Here is a 19,023-nt window from a genome sequence, read left to right as displayed (position 1 = left end):
TGTTGTTTATATAAGGTACATATTTCTACAATTGTTTGTCTTACGAATTGTTCAGTACACTCAACATGTATTAAACCCCTTTTATCCCTTTTCAACATTATTTGTCTAGTTCATGTTTTCTTCCCTTTGAGTTTTCTAAGATTTGTGATAAACATTGTTTTTCTCGACATGGTTACTTAGTCATGTTTATTTGAATTGATCGGTTTCCAAGATGCATATTATTTGAGGCTTGAACAAAGTACATAAAAGATATATCATCTTAACAAGATCAAATTGGTTTTGTATCATTTTTCCGAACTTATGTATGTAATATTATATGAAATGTCCTATGAATTGGGCATTATGGCAATGAAAATTTCAAATAATTGAAACGTATACTAATAAATAAAATGAATTTAATTCATACTTTTATTAAAAATTGCATAAACTTTTTCCAATGTGTCAGGCAAAACATTAAATAATACATTTATTTAATACAACTTAAGTATATGTGACATTACTTTTTATGTTTTTTCCGTCACAGAACAATTGATAAATATTGGTCATTTATAAAGTAATATTCAAATATTGAATTACCAAATACAATTCTCAATACATCCCTTATTTTGCTAATCTTGATAATCAGTTTGTAATATATACCGTTTTTCTTAATAGTTCGTGACGCAACGCGCGCTGTGTCATATAGTGTTTAATATTTTACTGGTTCTTAGATTAGTTATAAACATATACCATTTATTTATACTAAACATTTTTATTTTTATTTGTAATTATCTTTTCTGCATATGATCTTAAACATTATAGTTTCATATTATTTTTATATAATAAAACTAAATATCTAAATACATATTTTTGTTACTCCCTACGATCCGAATTAATTGACGGAATCTCCATATAATGTATAGAGGATATTGTGTAGAGGTTGCGTCAATTAAATATGATCGGATGGAGTATATAATTTTAATATATATTATGGAAAATACAATTTCACTAAACTTGAAGCATATATTACAATGAGTTTGACATGTTTTTTTTCCTTTTCGAGGCCTCCTTTTTATTTATCAAAATATTATATATCAAAGAAATGGAAAATAACCAAATCATAAATCTTACGAATTAAAATGTGCCACTTAGATGAGTTGCATATATATAATTGCTGTTTGTGTCTATTAGGTCTCTTAAATATCAAGGCTCAGAATTATAAAGTTGGCCAAGATTTTTAGAATGCATGCTTGCCTATTTTTTTTGCAAATACATAAAAAGGATGATTATCTTTGCACTTAATAAAAAGATTCTGGGAAAAACAGGTATGTGGCTTTGAGCTGCAGGTGGCTCCTGCCTTGGAGAGCGACGCTGGCTTTGGGGCGACGTGTCTCGCGCTGGGAATTGGCTCGGGTGGCTGGCTTTGAGCCGACGTGGTCGTTCCCGGACCCAGCATCACCCATTGCAACTTTTTTTTTTTTAGAAAAGGAGGCTGACCTTCGGCCTCTGCATCAGAAAGATGCATGCGGCTATTTTTATTTAAAAATAAGTATCAATATGTGATGTCCAATACAAGCTTACAAGGAAGCTGCTAAATGAACAAATAAAGGGCGACAACCGGCGTACAATAGTACTAGAAACCTATCTAGCTATTCTATTATTGGACCGTCATTCAAATCGGTTGAATATATCCTGAGCTACTATTATTGGACCGTTATAAATGAGGTAGCTATCCTATCACAAATCAATCACAGAAATGTAGTAAAACTCTACGGTTGTTGCCTTGAAACTGAAGTCCCAATGTTGGTCTACGAGTTCATATGCAATGGTACCCTTTCTAAACATCTTCATGTCGAAGGACCAAGATCGCTACCATGGGATGATAGGTTGCGGATAGCCATTGAAACAGTCAAATCTCTTGCCTATCTTCACTCAACTATTTCAATACCTATCATACATAGAGACGTTAAGTCCGCTAACATACTTCTGGATGATACATTGACAGCAAAGGTAGCAGACTTTGGATCTTCAAGGTACATTCCGATGGAGAAATCTGGGGTTATAACAAGCGCTCAAGGTACCAAGGGATATTGGGACCCTATGTACTTTTACACGGGGCGACTGACTGAGAAAAGTGATGTTTACAGTTTTGGAGTCGTTCTTGTGGAATTGCTAACTCGAAAGAAACCATTTTCATATTCTTCCTCTGAAGGTGAGGGTCTTGTTGTCCATTTTGTTACGTTATTTGAAGAAGGCAATTTGAACCCGATATTAGATTCACAAGCTATAGAGGAAGGTGGTAAGGAAGTTGACAAAGTAGCTACTATCGCAGTAGCGTGCATAAAACTAAGTGGGGAGGATCGTCCAACCATGAGGCAAGTTGAGTTGGCACTAGAAGGCATCCGTGCATCCGAGGAGTACACCTTAGATAATTTGGTGGATAAGAAAGTTAAGGATAAGCATGTCATGATAGATATTCCATATATCAAGGATAAAAGAAGCAATGCCGACTCAACCAGACAATACAGTATGGAAGAAGAGTTTATGTTATCTGCAAGATATCCTCGCTAGTTTTACTTACATGCACTACTTAAAATCTCGAGCTAATTGCAAGAGATGTTTGAACTTAAAGTGATTGGCAGTGTTCTTGTTCACGTGACTTAGTTGCCTTTCAAAGGCGGGGCATCACACGTTGAACTCCTACTAGCACCCCCCCTGTACTTGACTTTGTTCTATTATGTAATATATGATGTTACTAGACATATCGTGCTAGTTAATGAGTTTCAAAAAATGAATTTTTGTCCAAAAGGACCCCCTCGCGAACGTGAATGCCAAAAAAGACCACCTGCGAGTGCTAAAGAGGGAAATGACCAGCTCCACGGGTGGCGGCAGGCGCGCCAGGCGGCACGTGGCACCTGCCGCCACGGCCCGAGGCGGCCGGGGCCTGCCGCCACGCGCGCAGGCGGCCGACAGAGGTGCCGCCACCAGGCAAGCCGGCTGGCGGGAGATTCCGTTCCCGCGGCTCGGCGACGTAACGGGAATCAGAGGCGGGCCCTGCCGCCTCGGCATAGGGCGGCCAGGTGGGACAGGCCGCCTCGGGAGGAGGCGGCGGGTACTGTTGCCGCGCTGAGACTGCACGGAATTCCACTGACTGCGCTGATTTCGAGGCTCGTTGATTCCTACGCTGAGACAGTCTCCACCGACGAAACAGTAGCCCATTTTTCCCGCTCTCCACCGACGAAACAGTGTGAAAATTTTCTTTATATACGAACCGCAGCGCTGCCTCCTCTCACTCTCTTCTCCTCCCGTTGCCTTCTGTGTCACCCTCTTCTCTTTCTCTTTCTCACTCTCTTCTGAAGAACAAGTCCATATGAAGGTTTAAGTTGCGATTTTGGATGGTTTAAAGTTAGATTTTGAAGACGTTGCAGTTGAAGAAAAGATAGATCAAGGTAAGAGCTTTCCATTTCTTTTGGTCTTGTTTGCATGCATGATGTTTTATTTTGTTTGATTAGTTTGTAAGTATGTTCTTTCTTTTGTCTTAGGAAGTGTATTATCACTTTCATGGAACTATTTTGAAGACGTTGTAGTTGAAAAAAAGTTAGATCAAGGTAAGAGCTTTACATTTCTGTTCGTCGTGTTTGCATGCATGATGTTTTATTTTGTTCGATTAGTTTCTAAGTATGTGTTTATCTTTTGTCTTAGGGACTGTATTATCACTTTTGTGGAACTATTTTGTCATGCGATATGAACTACTAAGTTGAAGATCAAGGTATGAGACTCTGTTCATATTTGTGTTCATGTGATAATAGGTCGACTATGTTCATATATTACCGATGATTTGTTCGTGCAATATACTGGTATTTAGAAAGGAGCCGGAAAAATGCCGATGTAACTAGCATTTTTGTAAAAAACATGTAATAATATGTTAGCTCCATTAGTATTAGTACATGCAAGACGCGTGTGTAATATATTTGTTTATGTGATAATTTGTCAACCCCGTAGAAATATGACTCGTGATATATATATATATATATGCATGCAGTATGTATTTTTAGACTTTTGCTAGCACGGAAATAATTATGTGTGTAATATTTTTGTTCATATGAAAATAGGTGGAATTCGCTGATATTATTCTGGTGATATATTATATTCGGAAGGATATCCTTATTTAAACCAGAGGTATGACTGATATATTGTAATTCATCTTCTATTTATTTTATAGTTGTAGTGTCACGATAAATGGTACGATATAAATTATTATGCGTAGATGTAATGGATGTTGTTAAATTGTTATATGTAAAAAAGACAAGTAATGGATGTTGTTATTACAATGTAAATATGAAAATCTGATTTATAATGGACTAACGATGTAAATATGGCTGCTCGTTAGGTACTATGGAAAATTTGTTAGTGTTTTATGGGCACATCGTACATGAGGGTCCTTCTGGTGTGGATGTGTCTAGGTATGGGATGACTACGGTTGTAGTGAAAGACATGGTTAATGTAGAGTATGCGGCAGTTAGAAGGTGCATCCGATCGGTGTTCGGTTCAGCGATGAATGGAAAAAAATGACCCTGGAGGCTTTTGTGGTTGAGGGAGGAACTCGTTGGGTTCTGCGACGGGTTACTGGTGAAAGAGCATGGGTGTCGTACATGGGTTTTGCAAGCAATCCCAATAACTCCATATATGGACAACCCATGGTTTATGTGGAGTTCATTTCTGCCAGTGATGTCGCCGAGTGCAGTAGCGGTGCCGGTGAGGCCCAGTTGGCCATAACTGTAGACCCCGACGCCGGCCCATCGGAACCAAGTGGTGGCGAACATATGGTCATAACTGTAGCCCCCGACGCCGGCCCAACGGAACCAACAGGTGGCCAACAAGTGTATGACACGGGATATTGGTCTGTGGTCGTTGACATGAGCGAACATGTCGAGGGATTGCCGGAGGCGCTAGATGATGCCGATGATGGTCATTCTTCTGCGTCTTCGGAATCAGATGATGATGAAGTTGTTCCTCCTGAGAAGGCGGTCGCTGCAGCAATCAACCCAGAGTTTTTACAGGTTATGAGCATCACTAATGAATTTCACTCTATTGCTGGCCTAGACGCGGGGAGTCTGGCCGTTGGACAGATTTTCCCAGATAAGAAATCTGCTAAACAAGCAATGCATAGCTATGCAATTTCTATACACAGGCAACATAGAGTGAAGCAGTCTGATAAAAAGGAGTTGAAGCTCATATGCATCCGTCGCGAAGCGGGTTGCCGCGGAAGAGTTATTGCTCGCCAGAAGCCTGGGGTATGTCAGCCATGGCATGTCACAAAAATAGAGCAACGTGGTTGTGAGCAAACCGGCACTCTTTCAGAGCACCGCAATGTGACTGTAGAATATGTGTCACAGGTGGTGCAAACCATTGTGCAGCAAAGTCTTAATATTAGTATTAGGGCTTTGCGTGCAACTGCATCTGATCTGATTGGTTTCCCTGTCAGCTATAGCAAGGCTCGTCATGCAAAGGAAAAGATATTTCAGAGGTTGTATGGAACCTATGAGGAGGCGTACTCTTTTGCCCCTAGAATGTTGCATCAGATTTCAGTTGCTAACAGGGGGACTCAAGTTTTCCGGAAAGAACGTCCAAATCCATTGAACCCGGACGAGCAAATCCTGGACCGCTTATTCTGGGCATTCGCCCAGACTATACAAGCATTCAAGCATTGTCGTCCGGTTGTATCAATTGATGGTACATTTCTCACTGGAAAGTACAAGGGCACACTCTTAGTGGCGATGGCAGCTGATGCAAACAATCAACTTCTTCCTATTGCCTATGCACTAGTGGAGAGCGAAAACAAACATAGTTGGCTATGGTTCCTGTGTTGCCTGAAGATGGGTGTCATCAAAGATCGGGAAGGGGTTTGCATCATCTCTGATCGCAACACCGGACTATTAAGCGCGCTTGAGATAATTAAGGCTTCACAAGATCCAGATTGGGGGTGGCCCGATCTGAGAGACAAGGTGGTGCATGAGGCATTTGGCAGCTAATTTTTATTCGAAATTCAAAAACAAAGATTGGTTCAAGCTATTCAAGAGGATGTGCATGCAGAAAACTACATCAAAAATGAATGCTATCTGGGCAGGTATCAATGGTCAGATCGAGCGCGCATCCCTCCCGGCGAGAGAAGACCGGAGGGGTCGTCGAACATCAATAAATTTGAGCCAATGGATTAATGAGAATTGTCCCAATTTGTACAAGTGGGCGCAGTCTCATGACACTGGCGCTAGATACGGTATAATGACAAGCAACATGTCCGAGGTGTACAATGGTGTTCTTAAAGGGGTGAGGGCACTACCTATCACAGCACTAATTGATGAAACTTGGAACCGGACTGTGTCATACTTTGCAGATAGAGTCATCGTTGCCAAGGAACTAGTTGATTTGAACAAGACCTGGTCTGAGAAGATGCAAAGACATCTTGATGACAAAGCAAAGAAGTCGCAAAGACATGGGTGCAGGCAGGTAGATGCACTTAGGAATAAATGGGAAGTTAGTGTGCGAGCAAAGTTTGTGAAGGGTCACCACAGGGGAGCAAAAAAACAAGCTGTGACGCTTGGCGCAACCTCGTGTGAGTGCACTTGCAACAAGCCCAAGCTTCTGGGATATCCTTGCAGTCACGTATTGCGGGCAGCTGCAGATCAACAAATTAGTGTCGAGCCATATGTATCACCATACTTTAACATGCACAATTTGTACAACACTTGGAACGGTGAGTTTTGGGCATGGGACATTGATACGAACTACAAGCAATTATGACCAGAAGGCACCACATGGGTTCCAGATCCCGCATTGATGCGAACCAGCAAGGGACGGCGTCAGTCTAGGCGTCATCGCAATGACATGGACCACAGCTAGTTGGGAGAACCAAGGCGATGCCGCGTATGTAGGTGTGCTGGTCACCCGCGTAGGGAGTGTCCGTATCGTGACAACAACACTGCGTGATATGTAACCATGCTATGTATTTTAATTTAATCGTGATGTAATATTCGGAATATGTATTTTAATTTCATCGTGATGTAATATTCGAAATATGTATTTTAATTTAATCGTGATGTAATATTCGGAATATGTATTTTAATTTCATCGTGATGTAATATTCGGAATATGTATTTTAATTTCATCGTGATGTAATATTCGGAATATTTAATTTAATTTCATCGTGATTGCAGGTTATGGCTGAAATGCCCCAGCTTTTGAATGGTTATCACGACAACCACCACCGTTGCCAGCTTTTCATAAATCCAAATCATGAAAATCCTCCTCAGACCTTCCGGCTTCGAACTGTAAAGACGCCCTGGTCAATACATAATCGGTTTCTTGAACACCTTGAGGCTTATGGACTCCTACATTTTGCGAACATCGCAGCTCGTCGAGGTAGTTTTACTACCGACCCATCCCTTTTGACATCCCTCGTTGTTAGATGGAGACCGGAGACCCACACATTTCACTTTGGATGTGGAGAGCTTGCACCTACTCTAAAAGATGTGTCAATGATCACAGCTTTACCAATTAGAGGTGTGTCAGTGGTACATCCACGAGTTTCTCCTAATTGGGCAGCAGATGTCTCTGCCTGTCCGAGGCTCGAAATGCCCATATCAGATCGTTCTGGTCCGCCTCGAGGTGTCCCATTCAGCTGGCTTCGTATTAACTTTGAAATTTTATCTACCCATGCTGATCCTGAGACAACGAAGAGACACTTGTTTGCATATTTGTTGTGGCTCTTCGGTGTGATGTTTCCTAATTCTCACGGGGAGGTAGTTTTGCCTGGTCTCATCTATTTTGCCGCAAAGATAGTAGACGAACCTTTACCCCAAAATCCACCATATAGCTTTGGTTCTGCTTTGCTTTCTCACACATACCGAGGGTTGTGTGATGCCACTCAAAAAACTGCATTCACATCTAAAGCTCCATTACTTTGTGTGTCCTACGAGTTTCTACAGTTGTGGTCCTGGGAATACTTACCTGTAGGACGACCGCAGATAGTAGAACCCGCAACCCCGTACAACTATGATGAGGGTGTTGTAACTATGTCCAGTCGGTGGATGCTGGGCCGAAAAAAATGGTCTACTAAAATTGCAAGATATTCCACCACCGGTTCCAAGATGTATCGACGAAGAAACTCCTAAGTAAATAAGATGTGACCTAGCTAAATAGATATTCCATCAACTATTCTTGAATTTTTTTTGTTATCTATAATTACAGGATGAGCAATATGGGCAGATCTGGTGTGGACTGGAATGCAGAAAACATTAAATGGATAAATCAGTGGAATAATGAAGCTCTACAAAATATAGTGCCTCAGCAACGGTAATTTTACTAATGTTAATTTAATTATGTGCTTATAAAATACAGAATGTGATGTCAATTTAGTAATGTTAATTTATTTATGCAGAACGTACGATGTAACTACGACAGAAGCGTACTATAATTGGTATCGCATGAGCACGCGTACTAGACTGACGAGTGAACCACGTACGATGCCAACACATCCAACGCATATGGAACAGTTGCAGAGACGGATGGACACATCATCAGCTTACTATCGTGACTCCGCGGTAATAATCAACATCTTGCTATTCAGGACCATCATTTCATGAACAATTTAACCAACGAACAACGATTTTTTTCAGATTGATATTTGCACCCAAGTACAAGCGATGGCGAGGGAAGGAATGCGAGCCCAGGGAATTGATCCTAAAGGCAGGTCCTTCTTTAAAAAAATTAGCGAATTCGTCAGCACAAGGTTTACGAGATGCGGTACAGAGAACGACGTTGTCACTGCAGCGTACAACATTCCGGAACCGAGGTCAGCTAGACCGAGTGCGGCGCCGTCGTCGTCCATGCGGTGGGGAGAGGGTCCTAATACTACGTCGACACTTCCACGACATGACTCGTCTCTACCAATACATGGGCAGACATCACAGGTAAATGCTCCAGATTTAGGTTCGACGCCCGAACAGACTCATTTCATGGAGCAGGATGCATATACAGCATATGGCGCACACACTCAAGGATCTCAGCCATATCTGCCCACGCGAGGGATTAGGATGCCCGAGGAGAATCGTTGGGCTGAGACAAGCGAGGGAGCACAAAGCTACAACAGCGGTCAGGTATGTACAATTATAATAAGCAATTACATAACTTCTATTTACACATCTTTTTGCTACACACAGTTTATTTTAAAAACATTTTTTCGTGGAGCAGGAAATTAATGATCCATCATGGGGAGATGAACATACCCAGCGTGGCGTACAGAAAGAAATACTCACAGAAACCCATGATACTCAATGCACGCTCCCAGGAATGATAAATGATTTTTTCGGGCAGGACGTTATTGGTCCATCTTATATCAATTCTGAGTCACAACCATTCACCTATAATTTAGAATCATCATCTCAATATGGATTTCAGACTCCACCACCTATGCATGAGTCGCAGACACAGGAACACGAGGGACAGTACGGTCGTGGTCTTCGTGAACACAGACCCCCTGATCGATTGTCACCCTCCGGTCGTCGGGCAAGGCCAGCTGGTCGTCGTCGCATAGGGTGATTCGTCTATGTATGTGTGCGAACAATTGCATCTCTCTATGTCAGTTTCAAACTTTCAGATGTACGTACAAGACATCTATGTAGTTTCATGAAATAAAAGTTCTCGATATATTTGAAGTTGCTTCCATAAAATAAGATACATAAAATAAGATACATAAAATAAGATTCATAAAATAACATACATAAAATAACATACATAAAATAAGATACATTAAGATGTAGAGTTCATAAAAAAACTACATAAAGTCGTCGTCATCCTTCGACGATGCAGAGCTCTCGCACTTTGACGAAGCACTACTCTTGGCCTTCGTCGATGATGCGCTCTTGGCCTTCGTCGATGACGCGCTCTTGGTACTCGGCATGAAGATATCGTCTTCGTCCTCACTATCGTCAATCCATAAGAAGGGATGTTTTACTCCACCTCCACCGTGTATGTGTTGGCCTTTCTTCTTCCATCTTTCATTCAACCGCAGAAGTTCTTTCCGAATCTCCTCATATGTCCTTGCAGGTCACCCCTTCCTAGCTAATGCGTGGGCAACCTCATTCAGTAGTGTGTCACTACTGATGAGTTCGTCCCATGAAACTATTCTATTATCTATCTTGAAATTGCTAGCTAAGCTCAGAAGACACTCGGACATACCACTATGAAAACTACGATCGAAAGGATAATGAGACATTTTCAGCAGACTCCTTACCCACCTTGGTCTGGAGGGGGTTTTATAGGTGCAGCAGAGCGAGACGAATAACTAATGGCGGGAAAACGAGGAGGGAAAGCGAGGCGGGAAAGCGAGGGCGGGAAAGCGAGGCGGGAACAAAATGGCGGCAAAGCTATACGCGGGATAAAATGGCGGGAAAGCGAGGAAGGAAATAAATGGCGGGATAAAATGAACATACACGTAGCTGAAATTAAGATACTCATTGCGGAAATTAAGATACACATTACTGAAAATAAGATACAATTTGCCGAAATTAAGATACAACTTACAGAAATTAAGATACAACTAACACAACTTAACATACAATAAAATAAATCTACTGAGTCCAACGTGGATATTTTCCTTTTCCATCACCAGCTTCTTCTGCTGCCTTGGCGGCACGAGCCCTTTCTCTCTTTCTCTCCCTCTCAGCTTCACGGGCTTGTTCCCGCTGTCTGTAAACCTCCTCCAACCGAAGTTTCTCTTCTTGACTTTTCCTTATCATCTCATCAAGAAAAGCCCTCTGCGCCACACAGTAATCTTTCCACTCTTTCTTCTGCTCTGCTTTCTCCTCTGCTTCAGCCTTCTCACGAAGCTCTTCCAAGTCCAAGCTAGCCCATGCACGGCGACCTCTTTCACGAATCTCGGTCACCGCCCAGTCCGGCATTTCCGTGTCAATCCAACGATAGTACATGCAGAGAGGAGGAGGAGACTAAAGGATGGATCAGATTCAAGTAAACAATAATATCAAATAACAATAATCTGGATGACTTGAGCATACCGGAGGCCTGACGTACGCAGAAATAGATTCGGGTGGATCAGATTCATAATTGGCGCACATGAAAAACTTCATGCCCAACCAATCTGAAAAATCCGTCACCTCCTTCACCTTGCAGACATCTCCGCACCAACATCGAACTGCTTCCACCCCCCGAGGCAAGCTTGCACTCTGCATTTTCCTAGGCCTAATGCTCTGATCCGAACAAGGCAAACTCATACTAACTATGGAGGTGCAGCTGCTTTGAAGTCTGGCTGATGGTGAAGATAGTTTCACTCCCTGCCTCCTTTTATAGGCCCTGCCGGATGTCTACGCGGGAAAAAGGGGCGCGAAAACGAGAAACTGCAGTGGGAAAATTTGGCGGGAAACTTAGGCGGGAAAATAACGCGTGGGAATTTAGCCGGGAAACTGCAGCGGAAAACTTAGGCGCACATGACTATATACAAAGCAAAATGACAGAATCTACATTCTAAAATGAGTCCATATACATAATATGTAGTCTTCTAGTACAAACTTCTTAAAAAACTTATATTTAGGAAATCTCCCTCCGTAAAAAATAAACTCCCTCCGTTGCTAAATATAAGACATTTTAGAAATTGTACAATAAACTACATACGGATGTACATAGATATACTTCAGAGTATAAATTAACTCATTTTGTTCCGTATGTAGTCTCCGAATGAAATACCTAAAAGGTCTTATATGTTGAAACGGATGGACTACATCCAATACCGCATGCAACTTAGAGCGGCAAAATTTCGAGCGGGAAGCGCGGCCTCGTAGTCAGCGAAATACATCCAATACCGCATGCCTCGAGCGGGAAGAGCAGCACAGAGCGGCCGGCCGCCTTGGGAGGTGGCGGCAGGGCCCACCCAGCGCTGTCCGTTACGGGCAGGCGTGGCGGGAATGGGGTGACCAGCCGGCCGCCTCAGCTGGTGGCGACAGGCCCCACGGCCGCCTCGTGCGGTGGCGGCAGGTGCCACGTGCCGCCTGGCGCGCCTGCCGCCACCCGGGGTGGGGGTCCTTTCCCTCTTTAGCACTCGCAGGTGGTCCTTTTTGGCATTCACGTTCGCGAGGGGGTCCTTTTGGACAAAAATTCTCAAAAAATAGCATGTTCTATGTTTTGATATTTTATTTTCTATGTATTGTTAGCCTTTTCGCTATGCAGCATTATCCACCATCACATTAGAATTTATTGCATACTTCATTTTTTTGTAAGATAATACATGTCTGATTTATACGAGAAGGATTGTAGTACAAGTCACATATACACCGACATTATAAAACTGAAAAGATAGTAAAAATACTGGATGATACACAAAGTAATACCAGCCAAGAAAAAAAATACAATCAAGACAAAAGAATCCTCTCAACTTGACACCAACGTCTGTCAACTGCCTGTGACGCCACCATAGCAACCATCAAAAGGAAAAATGACGGATCACCTCCTCACCCGAGCTCAACACGGCTCCTTCAGCGATATGCAGATTTGCGAACCTTCAAGGTGACTCACCAAAGATAAAAGCATTACCGTTGAACGAGTCAAACCCGGCCAACACTCCAGACACGACATCGAACTCCAAATCTGGTGCCCCCACCCAACTAAGACGTCAAAGGAGAAAACCACATGTGCCATACACAAACCATGAACCCAACACACGATCCATTATCTTTCAGATGTGGTCGATGCAAACCACAATCTGCATCCGCTCCTGGACTACCTGCCAACCTTCGCGCCGACTTGGAGCAAATGTCGTAGCAACGACGAAGCCCGAGGGCATAGGTCCACCACGAGGATGCCGCCACGTCATACTTACTTGAACAGACTAGTTTTCAAGTTCATCCACATCCATAAGACCGATGGCCTCATCAGGGAAGGATCTGAATTTGTTTTCAGCGTCGTAATCATAGCGGCCGAAGCAAAGACAATAAACAGTCTAAAAACCTAGACTACAAGAAACTAAAAACGATCCACATGCATGGATCTGATGACTTCCCTCACCACCAACGACCGAAGTCACTGGCGGAGGGAAGCCACCGGAAGACAATGCTGGAAGATTAGCCTTCGTTGGTACACCCAACTTTGTGGGAGTTCTGCGCGATGTATGCCATGAGATACCAATTGCTTCAATAATTGCCATGGTTTTTGTTGAACAGTTTTCTCCGCAGCATCTCCACGTTCCATTGCTTGAAATCATGAATAATTTTCTTTTTCTTTTTGAAATACTTAAAATCATAAATTGTTGGGAGTGCACCAAGAACCAAAAAGTAGGATGCAGGCGCCACTTTCAACCGACAGAGAGATAATTAATCTGGAACTGTGAATGCGTGATAAATATATAACGCACTACCATCAAAGGCATCCATTTTGTATTGGTACGCGTCCGCGTTGAGATGCTGCACATTCAAAAACCGAGACACCCAATCAATTATTAGCGAGTTAATTGCAAAAGAGTACCATAATTCGGGCCGTATTCGTAAGTTGATGCCATCTCTTTAAAATTTTTGCAAATACGTATCAAGATACATACCGTATTTTGCAGATTCTGTATTTCTACGTATAGATGCTCTTTTTGACACATATGACCCACCGATCAGTCTCTTACAAGAAAAATCGACCCGAACCGCTTCGAGGGAAAACCGACTCTCTCTCTCTCTCTCCATCCCGACCGGACAGGCAAGAAAAACCAGCACCCTTCGTCTCGCCGGCCATGTTGATGAGCTGGGGCGCGGACTGGAAGGCCCAGTACTGGGTGGGTTGGTTGGGGGCGCAGGCCGGCTGCGGGACCATCCACACGGCGGTGGCCTGCGGGATCATGTGGTTGCCCCCGGCGGCGGACGGGACGGCGAAGACGAGGACCAGGCCCTGCTGGCCGCCGATGGGAGCGAGCCCGCTGGCGACGGAAATGGCGGCGCCTCCCGCACCGGCCTGCAGGAGGGGGTCGGCGAGAACGGAGTAGTAGGCGTCCATCTCTTCCCAGAGCGGGCCCTTGAGGGCAGCCTCCCGGAAGGCGGCGTCCATCTCTGACCTGATCTTGAGCAGCGCCAGCGTCTCCTGCCCGGACGGGGAATACGGGGACGAGGCTCTGCTGGCCGCCGATGGGAGCGAGCCCGCTGGCGACGGAAATGGCGGCGCCTCCCGCGCCGGCCTGCAGGCAATCTTTCTTTCCATCTATCTATCTTTGGTGTAACGTGTCGGTTGATGCGACAAGTTATGCTATGCCAAGAAGAATCAATTCCTTCCTTCTTCTTTTTTGGTAATCGTGCCGGCCGGGTTGGTTGCAGACGCAGATCGAGCGGCACGAGAACGCGCTGCTGCGGCAGGAGAACGACAAGCTGAGGACGGAGAACATGAGGATCCGGGAGGCGATGCGTAGTCCCACCTGCGGCAACTGCGGCAGCGCGGCCGTGCTCGGGGAGGTGTCGCTGGAGGAGCAGCACCTGCGCATCGAGAACTCGCGCCTCAAGGACGAGCTGGACCGCGTCTGCGCGCTCGCCGGCAAGTTCCTTGGCCGCCCCGTATCCGCCATCTCATCGCCGCTGAGCCTGCCGTCGTCGCTCTGCTCCGGCCTCGACCTCGTTGTCGGCAGCAACAACGGCTTCATGGGAATGGGAATGCAGTCCATCCCCGACCTCATGGGCGGCGGCTCGGCGGCCATGCGCCTGCCCGCTGGCATGATGGGCGGCGGCCTGGACGACGGCCTCGGAGGCGAAGGCGTCTCCATCGACCGCGGCGCGCTGCTCGAGCTCGGGCTGGCCGCAATGGAGGAGCTGGTGAAGGTGACGCAGGTGGACGACCCGCTGTGGCAGCCCAGCCTGGAGATTGGGATTGAGACGCTCAACGACGACGAGTACCGGCGCGCCTTCGCCCGCGTGCTCGGCCCCAGCCCCGCCGGCTACGTCTCCGAGGCCACCCGCGAGGTCGGCATCGCCATCATCAACAGCGTCGACCTCGTCAACAGCCTCATGAACGAGGTGCCCATTGTCATCAACATACTATATACTTAGCGCGGTGCATCATGCAGAAACACAAGAGCTGATCGGTGCAATGCTGCAGGCCCGGTGGTCGGAGATGTTCCCGTGCGTGGTGGCGAGGGCGAGCACGATGGAGATCATCTCGAGCGGCATGGGCGGCACCCGCAGTGGCTCAATCCAACTGGTGATCATGCACTCCCGTTTCATCCTAGCTCCACCTCGCAACCAGCCTAACTTGATCTCGCTCGCTCCGGCTACGTACTGACGCCCTGGTGACCATGTGTACGTGCAGATGCGCGTGGAGCTGCAGGTGCTGTCGCCGCTGGTGCCGATCAGGGAGGTGACGTTTCCTGCGCTTCTGCAAGCAGCACGCCGACGGGCTGTGGGCCATCGTGGACGTGTCGCGCAGCTGCCCACGCACGCCGACTCGGCCTACTTCACCGGGCTCATCAACGCACGCTAGCGGCGGGAGCTGGAGGCGCTGCAGGCGGCGGCGGCGGCGAGGCAGGCCAAGACGCGGCTGGACCCCGGCTGGCCCTGCGCGACGCGGCGGAAGGCGGAGGCCAGGCCGGCGAGGCCGGAGCGGACCAGCGCGGCGAGCTCGTCGGCCGCCGGCTGCAGGTCGGGGATGGGCGGGGCGGGGCGGCCGAGGAGGCGCGCGGCCCTGGACCACGCGTACAGCACCGACAGCAGCAGGAAGAACACGTCGGTTTTTTTTTGCCTGTCCGGTCCGGATGGAGAGAGAGGGAGTCGGTTTTTCAAGCGGTCCGGACCGGTTTTCCCTGTAAGAGACTGACCGGTGGGTCATATGTGTCAGAAAGAGCATCTATACGTAGAAATACAGAATCTGTAAAATACGGCCTGTATCTTGGTACGTATTTGCAAAAAATTTAAAAGATGGCACCAACTTGTGAATACGGCCCGAATTGTGGTAGTCTTTTGCAATTAACTCATTATTAACAGGTCTTAGATATGTACACAAACTCTCGTTCGCTTCCCTTGACGTGCAATACCTAACACCGAAAGTAAGAGTTTTATATGCGCATAGCCATTCCGAGATATATTGTCATGCAACTCTCACCGTTCCGTCTCATGACTTATGTCGTCACTCTCATATTGCCATTGCATGATCGTAAGATAGCTAGCGAGATGTTTCAACGTCATACGTCAAGCTAGATCGTTGCAAATACCGGTACACTGCCGGAGGCATTTCCTATAGAGTCATCATCGTTCTGAACTTTGAGCTGTGAGTAAATAAAAGTGTGATGATCATCATTATTAGAGCATTGTCCCATGTGAGGAAATAAAAAAAAAAAGCCAAAGAGCCCAAATAAATAAAAATAAAAAAAGAGAGGCCCAAGAGCCCAAATAAAAAAAAGAGAGAAAAAGAAAGAAGGGACAATGCTACTATCTTTTTCCACACTTGTGCTTCATAATAGCGCCATGTTCTTCATGATTGAGAGCCTCTCATTTTGTCACCATCATATGCTAGTGGGAATCTTTATTATATAACTTGGCTTGTATATTCCAATGATGGGTTGGCACACGTTTGATTCATGTGAGTACTCGATGTATGTTTTGATGATCAACTTGCGGGTTCGTGACATTGGGAACCTATGCATAGGGGTTGGCACACGTTTTGACTCTTCGATAGAAACTTTGGGGCACTCTTTGAAGTTCTATGTGTTGGTTGAATAGATGATTCTGAGATTATATGATGCATATCGTATAATCATGCTCACGGATACTTGAGGTGAGAATGGAGTATCTAGGTGACATTAGGGTCTTGGTTGATATGTATCTTAAGGTGTTGTTCTAGTACGAACTCTATGATAGATCGATCAGAAAGAATAACTTTGTGGTGGTTTCGTACCCGACAATAATCTCTTCGTTTGTTCTCCGCTATTAGTGACTTTGGAGTGACTCTTTGTTGCATGTTGAGGGCTAGTTATATGATCTAATTATGTTATCATTGTTGAGAGAACTTCACTAGTGAAAGTATGAACCCTAGGCCTTGTTTCCATGCATTGCAATGCCGTTCATGCTCACTTTTGTTATTAGTTACCTTGCTGTTTTTGTAATTTCAGATTACAAAAACCTATATCTACCGTTCATATTGCACTTGTATCACCATCTCTTTGCCGAACTAGTCCACCTATACAATTTACCATTGTATTGGGTGTGTTGGGGACACAAGAGACTCTTTGTTATTTGGTTGCAGGGTTGCTTGAGAGAGACCATCTTCATCCTACGCCTCCCGCGGATTGATAAACCTTAGGTCACCCACTTGAGGGAAAATTGCTACTGTCCTACAAACCTCTGCACTTGGAGACCCAACAACGTCTACAAGAAGAAGGTTGCGTAGTAGACATCATCAACACATTCTTGATACTAAAGCTGAAAGAAAAAAAAATTGAGTGTGATGAGGCTAGAGCTCTTGATATTATACATGGTCTACCTAATTACTTTGTTTATGATCATGGATTTGACACTATTATAGATAAATTTGCTATCATTGAAAGAAGAATAGATGCTCTAGATTTAAGAGAAAGAGAGAAACCCATGGTTGATAAGGTAATAATTTTGAAAATAGATGATGACTGATACGTCCATTTTGCATCATGCTTTTATGTTGATATTTATCGCTTTATGGGCTGTTATTACACTTCACGGTACAATACTTATGCCTTTTCTCTCTTATTTTATAAGGTTTACATGAAGCGGGAGAATGCCGGCAGCTGGAATTCTGGTCTGAAAAAGGAGCAAGTTTGAGATACCTATTCTGCGCAACTCCAAAAGCCGTGAAAATCAACGAGGAATTATTTTGGATTTTACAAAAAATACTGGGCGGAAGAAGTACCAGAGGGGAGCCACCAGGAGGCCACAAGCTTGCCACGCGCGTCCTACCCCCCTGGTCGCGCCTAGGTGGCTTGTGGGCCCCCTGTTGCCCCTCTGGGTCCCATCTTTTCCTATAAGGAGGGTTTCGTTCCAGAAAAAATAAGGAGAGGGCTTTCGGGAAGAATCGCCACCGCCACGAGGCGGAACTTGATCAGAACCAATCTAGAGCTCCGGCAGGGCCGTCCTACCGGGGAAACTTCCCTCCCGGAGGGGGAAATCATCGCCATCGTCATCACCACCACTCCTCTCAGCGGATGGGACTCATCACCATCAACATCTTCATCAGCACCATCTCATCTCCAAACCCTAGTTCATCTCTTGTAACCAATCTCCGTCTCGCGACTCCGATTGGTACTTGTAAGGTTGCTAGTAGTGTTAATTACTCTTTGTAGTTGATGCTAGTTGGATTACTTGGTGGAAGATTATATGTTCAGATCCTTGATGTTATTCAATACCTCTCTGGTCATGAACGTAATTATGCTTTGTGAGTAGTCACTTTTGTTCCTGAGGACATGGGATAAGTCTTGCTATAAGTAGTCATGTGAATTTTGTATTCGTTCGATATTTTGGTGCGTTGTATGTTGTCTTTCCTCTAGTGGTGTTATGTGAACGTCGACTACATAACACTTCACCACTATTTGGGCCTAGAGGAAGGCATTGGGAAGTAATAAGTAGATGATGGGTTGCTAGTGTGACAGAAGCTTAAACCCTAGTTTATGCGTCGCTTCGTAAGGGGCTGATTTGGATCCACTAGCTTAATGCTATGGTTAGGCTTTGTCTTAATTCTTCTTTCGTAGTTGTGGATGCTTGTGAGAGGGTTAATGATAACTGGGACGTTTGTCCAAGTAAGGGCAGCACCCAAGCACCGGTCTACCCACATAACAAACTATCAAAGTAGTGAACGCGAATCATATGAACATGATGAAAACTAGCTTGACAGAAATTCACATGTGTCCTCGGGAGCGCTTTACCTCCTATAATAGTTTGTCTACGCTTGTACCTTGCTACAAAAGGTATTGGGCCACTTTGCTGCACCTTTATTACTATTGTTACTTGCTACTTGCTACGAATCATCTTATCACACAATTATATGTTACCGATA

The 19,023-nt window shown here is 44.9% G+C and overlaps 1 protein-coding gene, 1 long non-coding RNA gene and 1 pseudogene across 3 annotated transcripts; all 3 read left to right on the top strand.

The window, feature by feature from the left end:
* The first annotated feature begins 3,705 nt into the window (after positions 1–3,705).
* Positions 3,706–7,330, top strand: LOC123440966. Of its 2 annotated transcripts, none has more exons than XR_006630385.1 (3): positions 3,706–3,748; positions 4,092–4,158; positions 7,194–7,330. It is a non-coding gene; the product is annotated as an uncharacterized LOC123440966 (long non-coding RNA). The 2 variants fall into 2 exon arrangements; XR_006630386.1 differs by lacking the exon at positions 7,194–7,330 and adding an exon at positions 4,370–4,411.
* A 1,173-nt stretch (positions 7,331–8,503) lies between these two features.
* Positions 8,504–9,692, top strand: LOC123440965. The gene is made up of 3 exons (XM_045117504.1): positions 8,504–8,579; positions 8,655–9,134; positions 9,229–9,692. Exons 1-3 carry the CDS (start codon positions 8,523–8,525, stop codon positions 9,574–9,576), a joined length of 885 nt encoding a protein of 294 aa, XP_044973439.1. The 5' UTR covers positions 8,504–8,522; the 3' UTR covers positions 9,577–9,692.
* A 4,558-nt stretch (positions 9,693–14,250) lies between these two features.
* On the top strand, positions 14,251–15,938 carry LOC123442187 (annotated as a pseudogene).
* Positions 15,939–19,023: the final 3,085 nt, after the last annotated feature.

This window comes from Hordeum vulgare, chromosome 3H (genome assembly GCF_904849725.1).
Source record: "Hordeum vulgare subsp. vulgare chromosome 3H, MorexV3_pseudomolecules_assembly, whole genome shotgun sequence".
Classification (NCBI taxonomy): Eukaryota; Viridiplantae; Streptophyta; class Magnoliopsida; order Poales; family Poaceae; genus Hordeum; species Hordeum vulgare.
The sequence above is the reverse complement of the archived record's forward strand: the minus strand, read 5'-3'. Positions and strand labels throughout refer to the sequence as shown.